At 49.2% G+C, this 16,260-nt stretch overlaps 1 protein-coding gene across 1 annotated transcript; it reads left to right on the top strand.

Annotated features, from left to right (window-relative positions):
- Positions 1-2,730: 2,730 nt before the first annotated feature.
- ACKR3 (atypical chemokine receptor 3) lies at positions 2,731-15,563 on the top strand. Its single transcript, XM_074264414.1, has 2 exons — positions 2,731-2,873; positions 13,676-15,563. The coding sequence occupies exon 2, from the start codon at positions 13,700-13,702 to the stop codon at positions 14,783-14,785; it is 1,086 nt and encodes a 361-aa protein (XP_074120515.1). The 5' UTR covers positions 2,731-2,873; positions 13,676-13,699; the 3' UTR covers positions 14,786-15,563.
- The last annotated feature ends 697 nt before the right edge of the window (positions 15,564-16,260 follow it).

Genomic DNA, 16,260 nt, shown 5'->3' with positions numbered 1-16,260 from the left:
GTCGTGGTCACGAAGTTCCCTTCCAGCTCTCCATCTGTGCTCTTAGTTCAATGTTTCCAGGGACTGGACAGAAAGATATTTTCTTACTTGAAGCACATGGTTTGGCCTAGGGAGTAGGCCCTGCACAAATTCTGTTCAGATGAAGAAATGAATCATTTCTTCAGGGATAATTTATGGCGATCCAGTGACTTAAATGATCAGGTTACAAAGCTGAATCCGTTGGAAAACTTGAACCCAGTCTTTCTGATGTTACTCTTTTTTTTTTTTTTTTAAATTTTTTTTATTTAGAATTTTTTCCCACAGTATATATGCATGAGTAATTTTTTAAATAACATTATCCCTTGTATTCATTTTTCCAAATTATCCCCCCCTCCCTCCCCTCCCTCCCCTTGATGACAGGCAATCCCATACATTTTACATGTGTTACAATATAACCCAGATACAATACATGTGTGTAAATACCATTTTCTTGTTGCACGTTGAGTATTGGATCCCGAAGGTATAAGTAACCTGGGTAGATAGACAGTAGTGCTAACAGTTTACATTCACTTCCCAGTGTTCCTTCTTTGGGTGTAGTTGTTTCTGTCCATCATTGATCCACTGGAAGTGAGTTGGATCTTCTTTATGTTGAAGAGATCCACTTCCATCTGAGGTTACTCTTCCCAACAGAAACACCTCCTTTTATAATTGAATAGCCCTCAGACATACAGCAGGTCACGTTTATGTAGCTTTGAATCTCACAAAGCCTCACTACACTTCAATGAGGGAGAGGCTATTTTTATGTCCATTTTACAGATGAGGAAACTGAGGCTGAGAGATGAAGTGGTCTCACAGTTACTGTCAGAGAAGGGATTTGAACCTAGGTTTTCTTTACTCTACCTTTCCCCCAGTGGATCAAATGCTGGTTGGAATCAGGTACCCATTTCATTGCTGGATATTCGTATTCCCAGCATCTCGTTCAGTGACTGACACATACTCAAATACGCTAAATGCTCGGATGGGCCTAGGACCCCATTGGTTTGGGCTGTCAGACAAAGAGCTGCCATTTGGGAGCTAAACATGGGAACTCACCCAATAGAATTCTACATTTCATCCAACCAATTAACAAAAGCCAGGGGCTGTTGCTTTAGGGGTAAACAGTGGATGTTTAATAAATGCTTCTTGATAAATCAATTAAGCAAGGATTTATTGAGCAACTACTAGGTGCAGGCGGTGTGATGGGGCTACAAATGGCACCCCGGGCCTCCCCTCCACAGGGAGAGAGCGCGGATTCAGAGAAGTAAATATCCCATGGAGGGAAGGAAGGACTGGGGAAAGATCACGCAGCAGCAGCAGCAGCCAGCGAGTGTAGACGTGCTCGGCCCTTTCTGCAAGTTATTAGGAAATTAGGCCAACCTGCAACCCCCCGGGAGCGGCCAGCCCTGGAAGGACCCCGGGCATAAAAACCGGAAAAGGGAAAACCAAACCTGCAGCCCCAGGGGAAAGGCCGGCCTTCAAGGAGTGCCCGGCCAGGTCTTTAACTCCAGCACCACGTGGCCTGGGGGCCCGGCCTCCTTTTAAAAGGGGCCCGGGGAGCCTCTGGCTCCGGAGGCTGAGGCTGCCTTTTTTTTTTTTTTCCCTCCCAAAATAAACAGGCTCTCAGGAATTATGACATAACTCCCCAAACTCGTTCCTTCTCCGGGTCGGGACGGCCAATGGCATCCGCTTTCGAGCCCCGCTCCCTCCGGGGCCTGGAACGCCTGGGAGGCCGGAGGGGGGGAGCCTCGGGCCGGCGGCCCCCAGGGAACCTGAACTTGGAGTCTCATGGCGGGGCTCTGCCCCGTGGGAGTCGCCCCGCCCCCCTCAGCCAGAGCCCCGGGCCCGTCTCCACTTCCTCCGGGCCCATTCATTGCAAATAGCCCCTCGGTAACTTCTGCGGGAGAAGAACCCGGACTTTTGTTGTTCCGTGGCCCTTAATGGGATCGCGCAGATAAGCGCCCAGCGAGCCCCGGAGCCGGGGGGGGGGGGGGGGGGCTCGTTAATTAGCCGCCGCCGCGGGGGGAGAGCCGGCGGCTGCGGGGTGCGCGGGAATGTTTGCTGAGGGATTACAGAGCAAGGCCCCGCGGCCGGGGCTGTCCCGGCAGGCGGGGGGCTCGGTTACCAGTCCGGGGGGCTCTGGGGGGCTGATGCCGGGGGGGGGGGGGAGAGGGGAGTGTGTGTCCGTCATCCCGGGCTCGTTGTTAGGGGCGGGGTGGCTCGGCAGTTAGCGCCTATCTCATCCTAGGCAGCCGGGTCCGCCGAGGAGGGGACTGGACTCCAGCTCGGGGCTTCCCTGACTCTGGGCCTCAGTTTCCTCAGAGGTTCGGGGCAGAACCCGGGGACCCGGGCTCAAAGCCTTCGGCGGTCACTGACTACGCACAGGCCTCTGGGAAGGCCAGTCACCCTCTGGGCCTCAGTTTCCCCGTCTGTAAAACGAGGGGCCGCCCCACGGTCTCCGAGCTGTCACTTGCGGGCGCCAGGCCCTGCCGCACCGGACCCCAGGGAGCACAGCCTTCCTCCGGGGGTGAGCTGGGCGGGGGCGGGGGGCGCGGGTGTTCTCTGGCACGTGGGGCCGTGCGCGCGCGTTGCCGCCGGTGGCTGCCTGGCCCGCGCGCACGCGTGCGCGTGTCTGTGCGGGCGCCCGCGGGGTGCGCCGAGCCCTCGGCGGCGATCTGCCGAGCGGCCGGCGGGAGGTGCTGTGCTCCCTCCCGCGGAGGCAGGAGGCGGGCGGCCGCGAGCTGTATAAAGACGGCGGCCGGCCGGCCGAGCCTCAGTCGCTTGGAGCTGCCCAGCCGCCGGGGTCGGACGCCGGAGGACGGACAGCCAGCCCAGCCCCTGCCGCCCGCGCCTCCCAGGTAAGCTCGGCTTCTGGGCCTCCCTGCGCTCGCTGGCGGGCCCGGAGCGCCCCGAGGCGGCGGGCAGCGGGGACCGGACCCTCCGCCGCAGCTCCCGCGGAGTCCGCTCGCGTGCTCCGGCCCCGCGGAGCGGCCCGTCCCCGCCTCCGGCCGGAGCCTCCCCGGGCGCGCCCCCGCGCCCGCGCCCGCCCGGGACCCCCGGCAGTCCCGGGGCCGGGAACTCCGAGAACTTCTTTCCCCCCTTTGTTCCGACCTTCGCCGGGCGCGCCCGCTGCTGCCCGGGCTGCCGAGCGGAGACCCCCGAGCCGAGGGACCGGAGGATGCCCGGCCGCCTCTCCCGAGGCTCCCGCTGGCCGTCACTGGCCCGGGTCTCAGGGGAGCCCCTCCCTGGAAGGGCGGACCTCGGGGGCCCAGGCTGCTCCGCCCGAGGCCACCGAGGGAAGTGGCTGGCCGGGATCACCCAGGCGGCGGAGGGGAGACTCGAATTCAGGCCCTCCGGTCCCAGATCTTCCCACTGCCCCGCGCTCAGCAGCCTCCCGGCTGAGCCTGGCGCTCAAGGCTTCCATCCCAGAATCTGCCTGGATCCCGAGCTCGGGAGCAGGGACGGCGAGAAGCAGCAACCCCTCCCGGCCCGCTCCGTGCCCGCCTCGGTTGTGACTGGTCACCCTTTCCCTCTGGCCGGTCTCGCCCCGACTGTAAACCCATTAAAGCGCCTTGTGGGAGCGGGCAGCCAGAGTCGGCCCATCCAAGTTTGCGCCCGGCCGGGCCAGGGATGCCGGGGAGCCGGGCGTTTGCAATGAAGGTCAGGGATGGGTGGGCAATAAAAGGGGGAGAATGGGGAGCTGTAAAAGGGTCCTCCCCCCGCCCCTCCCCAGTCAATGGCTCACAACAGGGTAATCAGGTTTTAAGAAGGGGGAGAGGGCCTCATTAAATACGTTTACAGCCCTTTGAAGCTATTGGCCGCGGAGACGGAGCCTGCAAGTTCTTTTCTTCAACCTTGCGCAGGGACTTCGGCTAACTTTGGCATTTTTCTTTTCTAAAAGTGCAGTGGGTGGCTTTGGGTCGCCTTTATTCCCTGAAAATGCGGAGATCAAATAGGCCTGCCTAGAAAAGGGAGGAAGGAGCCGGCTTGTTGGGCTTCACTGATCACTTTTCTACAGCAGAGCCGGGGATCAACTCCTCGCCTGGACTTAAAGAAGCGGCTGCGGGGGGTTTCCCCCCTCTCCCGAAGCCGGAGTCTGGTTGGGGGCAGGCGAGGGGCGGGGTGAGGGGAGCAGGGGGTATCTGTCTTTGAAACAACTTAACCCTTTTATTTCTCCCCCTGTAAATAAATACTCCGTTGTGTGGACAGGACCGCTATTGTATGGGTATGATGCTGAGGCAGCTGCCTTGGAGACCAAGAGCCAAAAAAAAAAAAAAAAAGGCACCAGGAAATGGAGCAATCCCTGTATTTTGCTGCCAAACTGATAAAAAACAGATTCGTTCTTACCTTTAAATACACACACACACACACACATACACACATACACACATACACACACACTCTCACACTCACACTCACACACACACTCTGACACACACTCACACACACACTCTGACACACACTCACACACATACACACACTCTCACACTCACACTCACACTCACACACACATGCACTCACACACTCTCACACTCACACACACACTCACTCACACTCACACCATTCCAGGGTGTACCTGGGTCAGCCCCCATGGCCAGCCGAGCTGGAGCCCCTGTTTGAAACAGCCCCTCCGAGACATGACAAGGTATCAGGGTCTACTAATCAAGCCCAACTTTGGGAGGGAGAGGGGAGAGCTTGGGGCTCTCTGCATGCAGAGTCCCTCCCTAATCAGGAACAGTTGGGTTTTGTGTGACAATTGTATGCTGGGAGGAGAGGGAGGCTCCTGTTTCCAGCTAGCCTCTGGGGAAACGAGTGAAAATGGCTCTGGGAGCTTGGGAGACTGGCCCTGCAGAGACAGAGCTCGAACTCTTTCTGAGGGATTGGCCGGAGTTACTGTAGTAACAAGTTCGAACCCTGAAGTAATTTTTATTTAAAGTAATGTCCAGCAGTGGTGGAAGCCCCCTCCATTAGGTTCAAATATTGTCTGTGTCCCTCATTCTCTGGGAATGTCTCCTCCCTCTGGGGGTATGGGGTGGGTGGGGGTGGACAACCTGGCTTTCCTGGTTCCTGCCACTCTCCATCTCTAAAAGCCCAAGTGCAGTGCCAGTAAACTTTGAGACTGGACCTCTAAGGAACTTATTTTCACTCTTTTGGAACTTATTTTCACTCTTTTGTACAAGATTTTTAAAAAGACTGCTATTAGAGTGTCGATTCGTTCAATGGTATAATTGAGAAGACAAAGACTGTTTCTATATTAAGGATTTTAGAGGTCAGAAAAAAATAGAGCCCGAGGATACATACTTTCTCTTTTTAAGCATAAAAAATGGGGAATGGGAGAGGGAGGAGCCAAGTTTCCTGGCTTTGCAAACTGGGTTAAGCTGGGAATGTTTGACGCCTTTGTTACCTGAAAGGCAGAAGTTAGAATGACTTCTCAATTAACCAGTTGCTACTATCTGGATACCAAAACGACTTCCCACAGTGAGTTGCCGAAGGAATACTCTTACACCTACGTTTTAGAGGAAATGGCTCTTTGTTGACCCCAGTTAGGAAGGGAAAGGAGGCCCAGAGCTTTGGGGAAAGGTTCTTAACTGGGAGGAGTTGGGGTTGCCAGGGGCTCCAGAAGCTGTAAACCACGGTGGGGTAAGACACTGACTGATAAGGAAGTGGAGCCAGGTGGCTGGCTGGGAGTCTGCCTCCTCCCCTGCTCTGGCACCCAAACCCCATCCCTGAGGGTTCTCGTGTTTACACTGGGAAGAGGATGTTAATAGAGAGCCTGAATTCCAATTCTGTCTTTTTCTTACAGCCTAGGTGACCTTGAACAGGTACTTCTCCCCTCCTGGAGTGCCCTCAGTTAGACCCACATTGCCTCTGAGGTCCCTTTCTAGCTCTCTGAGCCCTGGTTGAGTGATAATATAAAAGTCAACAGTCACTAGACTGCAGTGTGCCAGGCATCGTGCTAAGCACTGAGGAGCTGGATGAGCAAAAAGAATGGGTATTCCAGCTCTGGAGGGTGCCCCGGGGAAAGGGCTGAGCTAATAAAATACCTTTTCCAGCTCTGGGCTAATCTGCGGGGGAATTAATCCCCTAGCTGGCTTGCCAGTGTAGACAGCAGTCTTTCTTTTCAGTGCTGTCAGATCTAGCTAGATTTCCCCCCCCCCCTTCCACCACCCCTCCATGTCTGCAGTGTGGGGGGCATCTGAGCACAATAGACTGGGATCAGGTTTCTGAGTGTTCATCGCATGATGCTCTGGCCAAGGACCGGGGGTGGGGCAGGGGATGCAGCCTTCGCATCCTCTCTAGGTTTGTGGGAAATGTGCCGAAAGCCCTGGGGAGAGGAGGGTGTGCTGGCTCTGTGTGAATAGGGGTCAAGGTTTATTTATGCCCCTGTGGTCCCCGGGCAGCCCCTGATTTGCATGAAACAAGCTCACCCTGGGTCATTCGTGAATGCAGTGGGAGGGCTGCTTTGTTGGCTAGGGAAGGAAACAGGCCACTTGTCCCTGCTTGGGCTGCGGGAGCAGATGGCCGAGGCTGCCCAATGCACCTTCTAGGCCGGGGCATGGATTTCAAGCAGGTTTGGGAAACCTGGAGGCTGGCCCCAGATCCTGGCTCCTTGACAAGTTATTCCTCCCCGTGCAGTTATTAAGTACCCACTCTCTCCCAGACCTGAACTCAGGGAGAGACAGAGAAAGGAAAGGCAACACAGGTTTATCAACTGCCAGGCACTGGGAGCTAAGCACTTTACAAATATGAGCTCCTTTGATTACAATTGTGGATTTCCAAAAATGTGCTGATTGATGGGGACTCCTTGGAAAGGTAGACTGGGATCAGCTTGTAAAGGTTTAAGCATAGCTAAAAGGTCTCTGCTTTATGTTTTAGGCAAGGTGGAGCCATGGGAGGATTTAGGGATTAGATTTACTCTGCCTGGCCCCAGAAGGCAGAGTTGGGAGTAATAGGTGAGGGGTGAAAGAAAGAGGAAGGAGAGGGTGTTGCAGAGAGGTAAATGTGGCTTTATGGAAGGCCAGGCCTCCTAATAATTACGTGGTGGAGAGGAAGTCATTTCCCCAGGCAGGAAGAGCTCAGGTTCAAGGTCTGCCTTTGACACACACTAGCCCTGAGACAAAGGACAAGTGACTCTCTTAAGGGGAGAGGAATTGTAGCACTTTTCACAAGCATTATTAACCTTCTCTGTGTTCAGCCTTGGAGAGATCACAGGCAGGGACTCTTTGGCAACAGAACAGGCCGGGAGTTGCTTGGGGAGACAAGCAAGGTTGATGGGGATGGACCAGGCAAGGTGAGGTCCCAGAGGAGAAGCCATCCTCCTGCACCTGTGGCGTTTTCCAGAGCACATGGCCCTCGGAGCCTTTCGCCTTTCCTTTCACATACTAAAATAGTCTCCTGCATAAAGTCTGCACTTATTCCTGGAAGTATTCTGGGGGCCCGCACGTGGTTTTCCCACCTGCTCAAACTGGAAGGAACATTTAGAGTCTCTAGTCCAATAATCCATCAGCAGTCATTTATTAACCACCTGCTCCATGCTGCATTTAGGTGGTAGAGATACAATCAAGTCACCAACAGTTTATTAATCACTTATGAGTGCCAGGTGTTGTGCTGGGCACTGGAGAGAAACAGATAAATGAAATGCTCCCCTGCCTTCAAACAGCAAATCTAGCTTCTTGGGTCTTGGTTCTTGTGTTTACCAAAGTAATTTATACCTTAATTCGAGCCCAGAGGCCCATAGGGGAGAACTAGCTTGCCCAAGTCACTCGAGTTATCAGAGGAATGGGGAGTCCCATCCTTAACCTCTTGGTTCCAAATCTAGGGCTCTTTCCTAGCATCTCATCACCTCATCAACCACATGGAGCAGAGGAGGAGTCTGGCATTTGTGGGTTTTGGAGTTGTGTTTGGCCTTTTGGAGTGCCCATCGAAGGGGAGGGGGTTCTTCATTTGGGGGTACCACTCCTCTTCCCACTGAATGTGCTCTCTGGAGCTCAGATCTCTGGAAGGACAGATGGTCAGATATCTGAACACTCCCTCCAGGTAGTCTCCATAGCAGAGATGGACAATGTTCTCCTTCTCTTCATATCCAAAGAATTTAAACCTGGGTCTTAATTCCAGCTCTTTCCTAGGGAGGTCCCCGGACCTTGTTAAAGGAGGAAGGCTCAAAGTTCCCTGGAAGCTCTAAATTTAGGATCCCGAAGCCTGGCCACTTTCTCTCCATGTTTCTTTGGGCAAGAGGATTCCTGTTTGGAGGGGGCCTTAGTTTCTCGTGTGTGGGTTGGATTTGCTGACCTCTACATCTCTTCTAGCTCTGATTCCTGTGATCTCAGTACCTTAAGTTTCTAGCTGTAGATTTGCCAGCTTGGAGGTCACTGGAAAGACCCCAGAATTAGGGATAGAGCAAAGGTTATTAATCTGGGACTCATGGATTTAAAAAAAAATAGTTTGATAACTGAATTTCAATCTGATTGGTTTTCTTTTTAATCTGAAGTATTTTATGCATTTTAAACCACTCTTATGAGGAAAGAAAGGATCCACAAAGTTCACCAGACCCCTAAGAGGCCCACAAAAGGTTGAAATTCCTGGGCTAAAGTTCTGTGAATGGTGCCATCCTATCCTGGGAAAAAGACTAGCCTCCCTTTCACCTTGTCAAAGGTAGATCAGGATGGATTGAACCAGGAACAGGAAGGCTTCAGCCAACAAATCTTTTTTTTTTTTTTTTTTTTTTTTTTTATCATGGCCCCAATGGTGTTCTGATGCTCCACTGTGCCACCAAGGTGTTTCAGTGAAGAAAGCCCTGTCCATCTCCTGTACCTGACAGGTCTGAGGGTCTCTTTCCTCTCTTTTGCACTTTAGGATTGAGGGAGTCTGTGAAATCTCAGGGAAGGAAAAAGCCTGGGTTCTCTCCCCTTCCTTATCCCCATTTGGAACTTTCCAAGTCAGAGAAGCCTTTCTTCCTGCCTGCTAGGACGGAGCTCTTGCTCTTTTGCTCTTCCCTTGGAGTGGGTGGCAAATGCCCCAAGAGCCTGCAGATACGGGGGCACAGGCTGGATACTTTTGGCTGGACAAGTTCCTACCCCCAATAAGAGGCCAGTGGGCAGTGAATTACTGCTTTCTTCCAGCAGAGGGTGATCTGACCTGCTCTCCAGGCCTATGCTGGCAGAAGAGACCTCAACTCCGGAGGAGATCCATTTATTGTTCCTTCCAGTATGAATAGGAAGATCCTCTGCCTGCCTAGTTCTCTCTGTCTCTGTCTCTGTCTCTCTCTTTCTCTTTCTGTTTTTCTGTCTCTCTCTCTGTCTCTAGCTCTTTCTCTGTCTCTTAATTTCTTTCTTTCCTCTCAGTCTCAGTCTATCTTTCTCTGCAAATGCACTCTTTAATAAATAACATAATATATATTAGATTCTTCGGAAAGCATTAGGTATTCAAAAAGTGGTCACTTATCCCCAAGCTTGATGGAGACTGACTCGGTTCTCAGGATCATAGCTAGAAAAGTCTTCTAATGTGGCCTCTGGGAGAGACATTAAGCAACTCATCCCAAAATCAGTGACTTAGCTGGGATTTGAATCCAGGTCCCCGACTCCAAAGCCAACTCTTTTAACCATCATATCTTAATAGAAAAAATTATATCTCATATTTACAAAGTGCTTCAAGGATGATAAAGTACTTTGTAAATTTGGTCTCATTTGATCCTCAAAAGGGCCTTAAAGGTAGATTTTCTTATGTTTTCCATCATAGAGAGGAGGAAAGGGAGACCAGAAGAGGCTTAAGGCACTTCTCAGAATAACAAGATCTAAAGCAAGGTTTGAATACAGGGCTCCTGCTTCGAAGCCCCCCACTTTCTCCACTGCTCCATCTGGTGGAGCCACTTTAATACCATTTCTTCCTATTACAGATGAGGGAACTGAAGCCCCAGGAAGCTAAACTTGTATCCTAACAGATTGCAGGTTCTGTGTCGTGAGTGTGTTTGTGAAAGAGAGAAAGAGCGTGAGTACTATGTGCATGTGTGTGTGTATTTGCACAAGTACTTCCTCTGCAGTTGCTTCCTCATGATATTCAAAAGCCCAAATGGTTTTAATAATAATATATTTTTTAAAAAGATAGCGATTTTAAATTGCGACTTCAGCATTAAAAGATCCTACGGGAACATTTGGGAAATTCAGGCCTTCTGTTGCCAGGTCACGGATGCTCTGTATATAAGAGGTCTGTTCTTTTGAAAGAGAGGCTTGCTATTATTAAAATCAATTTGCTTTTGGAGGGCAGCTTTTAATTTATTTCCAAAAGGAATCTTATAGCTATCCCCAGGATGAGAGGTTCAAATATTGGATGACATTCATTTGAAATGCACAGGAGAGAGGGAGATCTGATTACTGGGCTCTTTATTTAGGTCTCTATCCCCCTCCTCCCTCCCCCCTTGCCCTTCTTTTCCCTCTCTCCCTCCCTTCTTTCCCCTCTCTCCCTCCCTTCTTTCCTCCCTCCACCTTGCTGGGCAGCCCCATCCATGGGATCACTCTGGCCATTGATGGTAGCGATAATAGCCTCCAGACCGAGTGGAGCTCTGGGGAGCTGTCCTCCTGCCCTGTAACAGGCCCAGCACCCCGCTGCCTGACTCCCCACTGTGCCAGAAGATACTTAATGAGGAGAGAGCCAGGCTGAAGTAGGGAAAGGCAAAGGAGGGGGCAGGGAAGTGTTCCTTGTCATCATAAATAATTTTTTTTGGCACAGAATTCAGTGATTTACCAAATCAAATTAACATTGCCCAGAGGGCAGAAGCAGAATACGAAACAATTACTTCTCAGTTCTCCAAGTCCCTTCTCCCCCAGTGCCCTGGGGTTTAAGACCAGAGAGAGCTGGCAGCAACCCAAAATTAGGGATGTCAGAGAGGGAGAGAGGGGGGAGTAAATGCAGAAATGAGCCTTTCCAAGATAATTATTTAAAAAAGAAAAAGGCATTAAGATGTCTTCTTTCCTGATTGCATATCATAGCACTCCCTGCTTGGATCTCACGGATTCTTCCTGGACCTCAATTTCTCCCTCAGGAAAATAAGGGGATGGAACTAGATATCATCCAGGGTAATGCTAATGACCCCGTTGGCAAACCAGGTGCCAGGATTTGCTTAATCTTCCTAGGGAGACTTAAAGCGTTCAGCTCTCTGTCTGAAGAGGTCTTTTGGATCGAAGGCTGAACTTGAGTCATGGGCTCATAGATTGGAGGTCATTGATTCCAAAGTCTTCATTTTACAAATAAAGAAACTGAGTTCCTGGATAAAATGTGGATTTAGGCAGCGGAGCAGAGAGAGGGCCACTAAAGGCGCCACAGAGCACTCATCATCCTGAGTTCCAATGCGGCCTCCCTGGCTGTGGGACCCTGAGCAAGTCACTTCTCCCTGTTTGCCTCAGTTTCCTTCTCTGTAAAATGAGCTGGAAAAGGAATTGGCCAACCACGCCGGTGTCTCTGCCAAGAAATCCCTCAATGGGGTCATGGAGAACAACTGGACACAACTGAAGAGAATGAGTAACTTGTGCCAGAGTTCCATGTAGATCAACAATCACATGCTTTGCCAGAAAGCAATTAAGAAAATAAATAGCTCACTTCTATGTTAGAAAGTTCTGGGTTCAGATTCTGGCTCATGGTGACCTTGGGAAAGAAAGTCACTTTTCCTCTCAGAGTTTCATCTGTAAATTGAGAGGTTTGGCTCCATGGCTTCCAAGGCCTCTTTTAGATCTGTGACTGTCTCATTGTTCACAGGTGTCATATTTAAGCCTCTATAAGCTTTGTCGTTAAAACAACTGTTTAAATGAAGCAAGGGGGGAAGACTGTCTATCCCAGACAACAGCTGGCTAACAGGAGGGTTTCCTCAAATCACTCATTTCTCCCCAAGAAGGAAGGCTTCTCCCCATTCCTTGCATTTTGAGCATTTTTCCTAAATTCTTCCTAATTAGAAACTGAGGGTGGCCCAGAGCCCAGGACTTGGGCTTCCATGTGCATGAGGAATACAAGGCTGGAGCCTTTCACTTGTATTTTTTTATTTAATGTGAATCCGGGATAGAATTTTTCAGGATTGTTCTTGGGAGCCTACAGCCATGATCCTGAGGAAGGCTGCTCCCCTCCTCCAAGATGCAGATGAGATAGCTCCAGAGGGTCTCCCGTGCGGAGAGACCACGTCATCATCTGTGTGGTAGGAGCTGGGGGGGGGGGAGGGAGATTGAGAGGGGAGGGCCTGACAGCTCCTTGGCCCACCGAGTGCTCACTGATTTCACACCCGGGGATCATAGCCAACCTGATGAGGTCATAAGCATATGTATAGCAACAATAATGATGATGACGATGATGATGAAAAACCTCACACAGCAAGTGGCTGTTTCTTTTTTGGGGGAAACAGATGAATTTAGTCCTAGTATAGTGTTTATTTAGCCCAGCTTTAATTTGCCTGCTATCTGTACCCTATTTGTAAAGCAAAGTTGAGTAAGTCTTTGGACCTTGATTTATTTTTTAAGTAAATTTAGTGCTTGAAGGGACTAGATTTTTGTTTGTTTGTTTGTTTTAAGTCTTTATATAGCCCAGCTTGGGTGCTTAGTATTTCCTTGTTGACTGATTCTTAAAAATTTCCTGGATACATTAGAATGTAATTTTTGAGAGCAGAGATCTCTCTCTGTCTCTGTCTCTCTCACTTTCCTCTATCCCTCCCTCCTTCCCTCTTCCCTTCTTTTCCTCCATCTCTCCTTCCTTCCTTCCTTCCTTCCTTCCTTCCTTCCTTCCTTCCTTCCTTCCTTCCTTCCTTTCTTCCTTCCTTCTCTCCTTTTCTCCCTCCCTCCCTTCCTTCCCTTCTTCCCTCCTTTCCCCTTCCATCTTTCTTTTCCTTCCCTCTTTCCTTCCTTCCTTCTCTCCTTCTCTCCCCCACAGCATAGTATCTGGGAGGTAGCCTACAGTTAATGAATGGTTGTTAACTGATTCTCTGAAATTCCTGAAACAAATGTAACCCCCCCCCCCCATGAGAGTAGGGACTATTTCCTACTTCTTTTCTCTTTTTATTGACAAGTGCTTAATAAATATTGATTGAATTAGGTTGAAGAAGCAGTGTTATTCAGTGAGAGAAGGCAAAGCAAAATTCATAATCCCGGCTCTATTGTCCACTTACCGAGTGGACTTTGGCTTCAGTTTCCTTATCTATAAAATAGAAGAGTTGGATTAAATGACTTTACTATGTAGTCCTTTTCATCTTTATGTGTGGAAGCTGCAGAGAAGAGTTCTGCTCTATGGAAAGGGAACTTTGAGAGAGTTTAATAGAGAATCCTAGAAAGGGCATAGGTTACTTCGAAAAGTTATAGGTCACACAGCCATAGTTTGATAGCTGAAAGGCCATCTAGTCTAACTCCCTTATTTTTACATATGAGTAAACTGAGACCCAGAGAAGGCTATAATGGATTCCACATCACCAGAAGTCTTCAAAAAGACATTGGCCGACCCTTTGTCGGGGATATAAGAGAAGGCCTTTTTGATCAGGTCCAAGGAGGAGTACGTGAGGTTCCTTGCAATGTTGAGATTCTGTAATAATCTTACAAAAGACCAACCATGTACCAGAGCATCTGGATGGGGGAGCAAGAGGAGCAAGTTATTGATGTCAATAACTCCTAATCAGTGTTTTATTTTTTCCTTCTTGCAGGTCATTCAGTTGTCTTCACCAGTCATGGATACCTTCTTTGATTACTCAGAACCAGGGAATTTCACAGACCTCAATTGGACATGCACCAGCGGAGATTGCATCACCGTGGACACCGTCATGTGCCCTAGCTCGACAGGCCGAAATGTCCTGTTGTATACTCTCTCCATCTTTTATATTTTCATCTTTGTCGTCGGGATGATAGCCAACTCAGTGGTGGTCTGGGTAAATCTTCAGGCCAAGACGACGGGTTACGAGACTCACCTGTACATCTTAAATCTGGCCATCGCCGATCTGTGTGTGGTTGTCACCATCCCCATCTGGGTGGTCTCTCTGGTCCAGCACAACCAGTGGCCCATGGGGGAGCTCACCTGCAAGGTCGCTCACCTCATTTTCTCCATCAACCTTTTCGGCAGTATCTTCTTCCTGACCTGCATGAGTGTGGACCGCTATCTCTCCGTGACCTATTTCACCAACACCAGCTGCCAAAAGAAGAAGGTCGTCCGTCGGCTCATCTGTATTTTCGTGTGGCTCCTGGCCATCTGTGTCTCCCTGCCAGACGCCTATTACCTGAAAACCATCACCTCGGCCGCCAACAACGAGACCTACTGCCGCTCTATCTACCCGGAGCACAGCATCAAGGAGTGGCTGCTGGGCATGGAGCTGCTCTCCGTGGTCCTGGGCTTCATCATCCCTTTCTCCATCATTGCCGTCTTCTATTTCCTGCTGGCCAGAGCCATCTCAGCCTCGGGGGACCAGGAGAAACACAGCAACCAGAAGATCATCTTCTCCTACGTCATCGTCTTCCTCATCTGCTGGTTACCCTACCACGCCGTGGTGCTTCTAGACATCTTCTCCTTCCTCCACTTTATTCCCTTCAACTGTCAGCTGGAAAACTTCCTCTACACAGCCCTCCACGTCACTCAGTGTCTGTCCCTGGTGCACTGCTGTGTCAACCCGGTACTCTACAGCTTCATTAACCGAAACTACCGGTACGAGCTGATGAAAGCTTTCATCTTCAAGTACTCGGCCAAAACCGGTCTCACCAAACTCATAGACGCCTCCAGAGTATCAGAAGCAGAATACTCTGCCTTGGAGCAGAATGCCAAATGACCAGGGGGTTCCGTCCCTGAAAACATCTCGTCGAACTTCTTTGCTTGACTTTCACAGGGCACAAAAGAAAGGGAAACAAGCTTCTAGTTGGATGGATCCGTTCCTACAAAGTCATCTGTTTGTTTCTTCTCAGTACCTGTGTATGCGGCCAGCGTCCGACCTGGAAAAGGAAAGTTTTGCCTTCAACAAAGCCTCCATGCGCAGTTGGAGACATCACACTGAGAGCAAAGATGCCATGAGAGGGAGAGCTCCAGAGTTCAGTGTATATTTTATATGATGTATTGTATTTAAGACTGAAGACTTTTTTTATTTTCTGGTTATCAGTGTACCTTAATACATTGTATTTGAAAGTTAAATATATTTTTATCGTCTATTTGAAGTATAAAGTTGACCTGTGTATCCAGAGTGCTGTAGTTTAAATGTTAGCATGGCATCATTTTTGACCGTTTTGACTAAAGATGACTTTCATTGTTAGTTGGATGGAAAATATATGTATATAAATATCTATCTATCTATCTATATATGTTGGTCTTGATTGAAATGTTTTATTTACAATAGCTTTATATGTGTATGGTGTATACACCAGCATGGGGCACGGGGCCTGAGCTGTTTGCTTTAAAATGCAGCCTGGGGTATGAACAGTATTGTAAAGTTAGGGTTACCGCAAGACCTTGGGTCAAGTTGGTTAATAGATCCACAGAAGGAACAGAGAGGGCTCGTTACAGAAAGTTCTATTTGTAACTTATTTTTTAAAATAAAAGTCTTTGTTCCAAAGGCATCTGATGGTTCTGACTTATCCTTTGTTGGGGAAGAAGGGGATGGAGGGTAGGAGAGGGGGGGTTAGAGGACACAAACAAACAGGAGGACCAAGTCAACTGAAAAACATTAAGGTGGAACTCTAGCATTGCAACAATCTCAATTTTCCTCTGCTGCTGTTACGTACTCCTTGAGCATGTTTCTAATGTTTTTAAAACACACAGAAAGAGACATGATCAGAGTAAAGGGTCAACCTGAAGTGAATTATGTAGGATCTAGAAGACAATCCACAGTGATCTTCTCTATTCCATGATTATGTGTATGTGAGTGAGTGTATGTTTTTGTGTGAGTGTGTGTGTGTAAAATAGTAGTAGTAGTAGTATTAATAGTAGTAGTTGGAGTAGTAGGAAGTAGTAGTAGTAGTAAAAGTAGTAGTAGTTCTAGTTGTAGTAATAGTAGTTGTAGTAGAAGGTCGTAGTAGCAATACTAGTAGTTGTAGTAGAAATAGTAGTAGTAGTAATAGTAGTTGTAGTAGTTGTAGTAGTAATATTTGTAATAGTAATAGTAGTAAAATTAGTTGTAGTAATAGTAATAGTAGTAGTAGTTGTAGTAGAAGTTAGTAGTAGTAGTAGTAGTAATAGTAGTAGTAGTTGTAGTAGAAGTTAGTAGTAGTAGTAGTAGTAGTAGTAGTGGTTGTAGTAGAAAGTAGTAGTAGTAGT

This window comes from Sminthopsis crassicaudata, chromosome 4, assembly GCF_048593235.1.
Source record: "Sminthopsis crassicaudata isolate SCR6 chromosome 4, ASM4859323v1, whole genome shotgun sequence".
Taxonomy (NCBI): domain Eukaryota; kingdom Metazoa; phylum Chordata; class Mammalia; order Dasyuromorphia; family Dasyuridae; genus Sminthopsis; species Sminthopsis crassicaudata.
This window is presented reverse-complemented; position numbering and strand designations above follow the sequence as displayed.

Coding starts and splice junctions, on each gene's coding strand:
- ACKR3 (XM_074264414.1), top strand. CDS start 13,700: ATGGATACCTTCTTTGATTACTCAGAACCAGGGAATTTCACAGACCTC.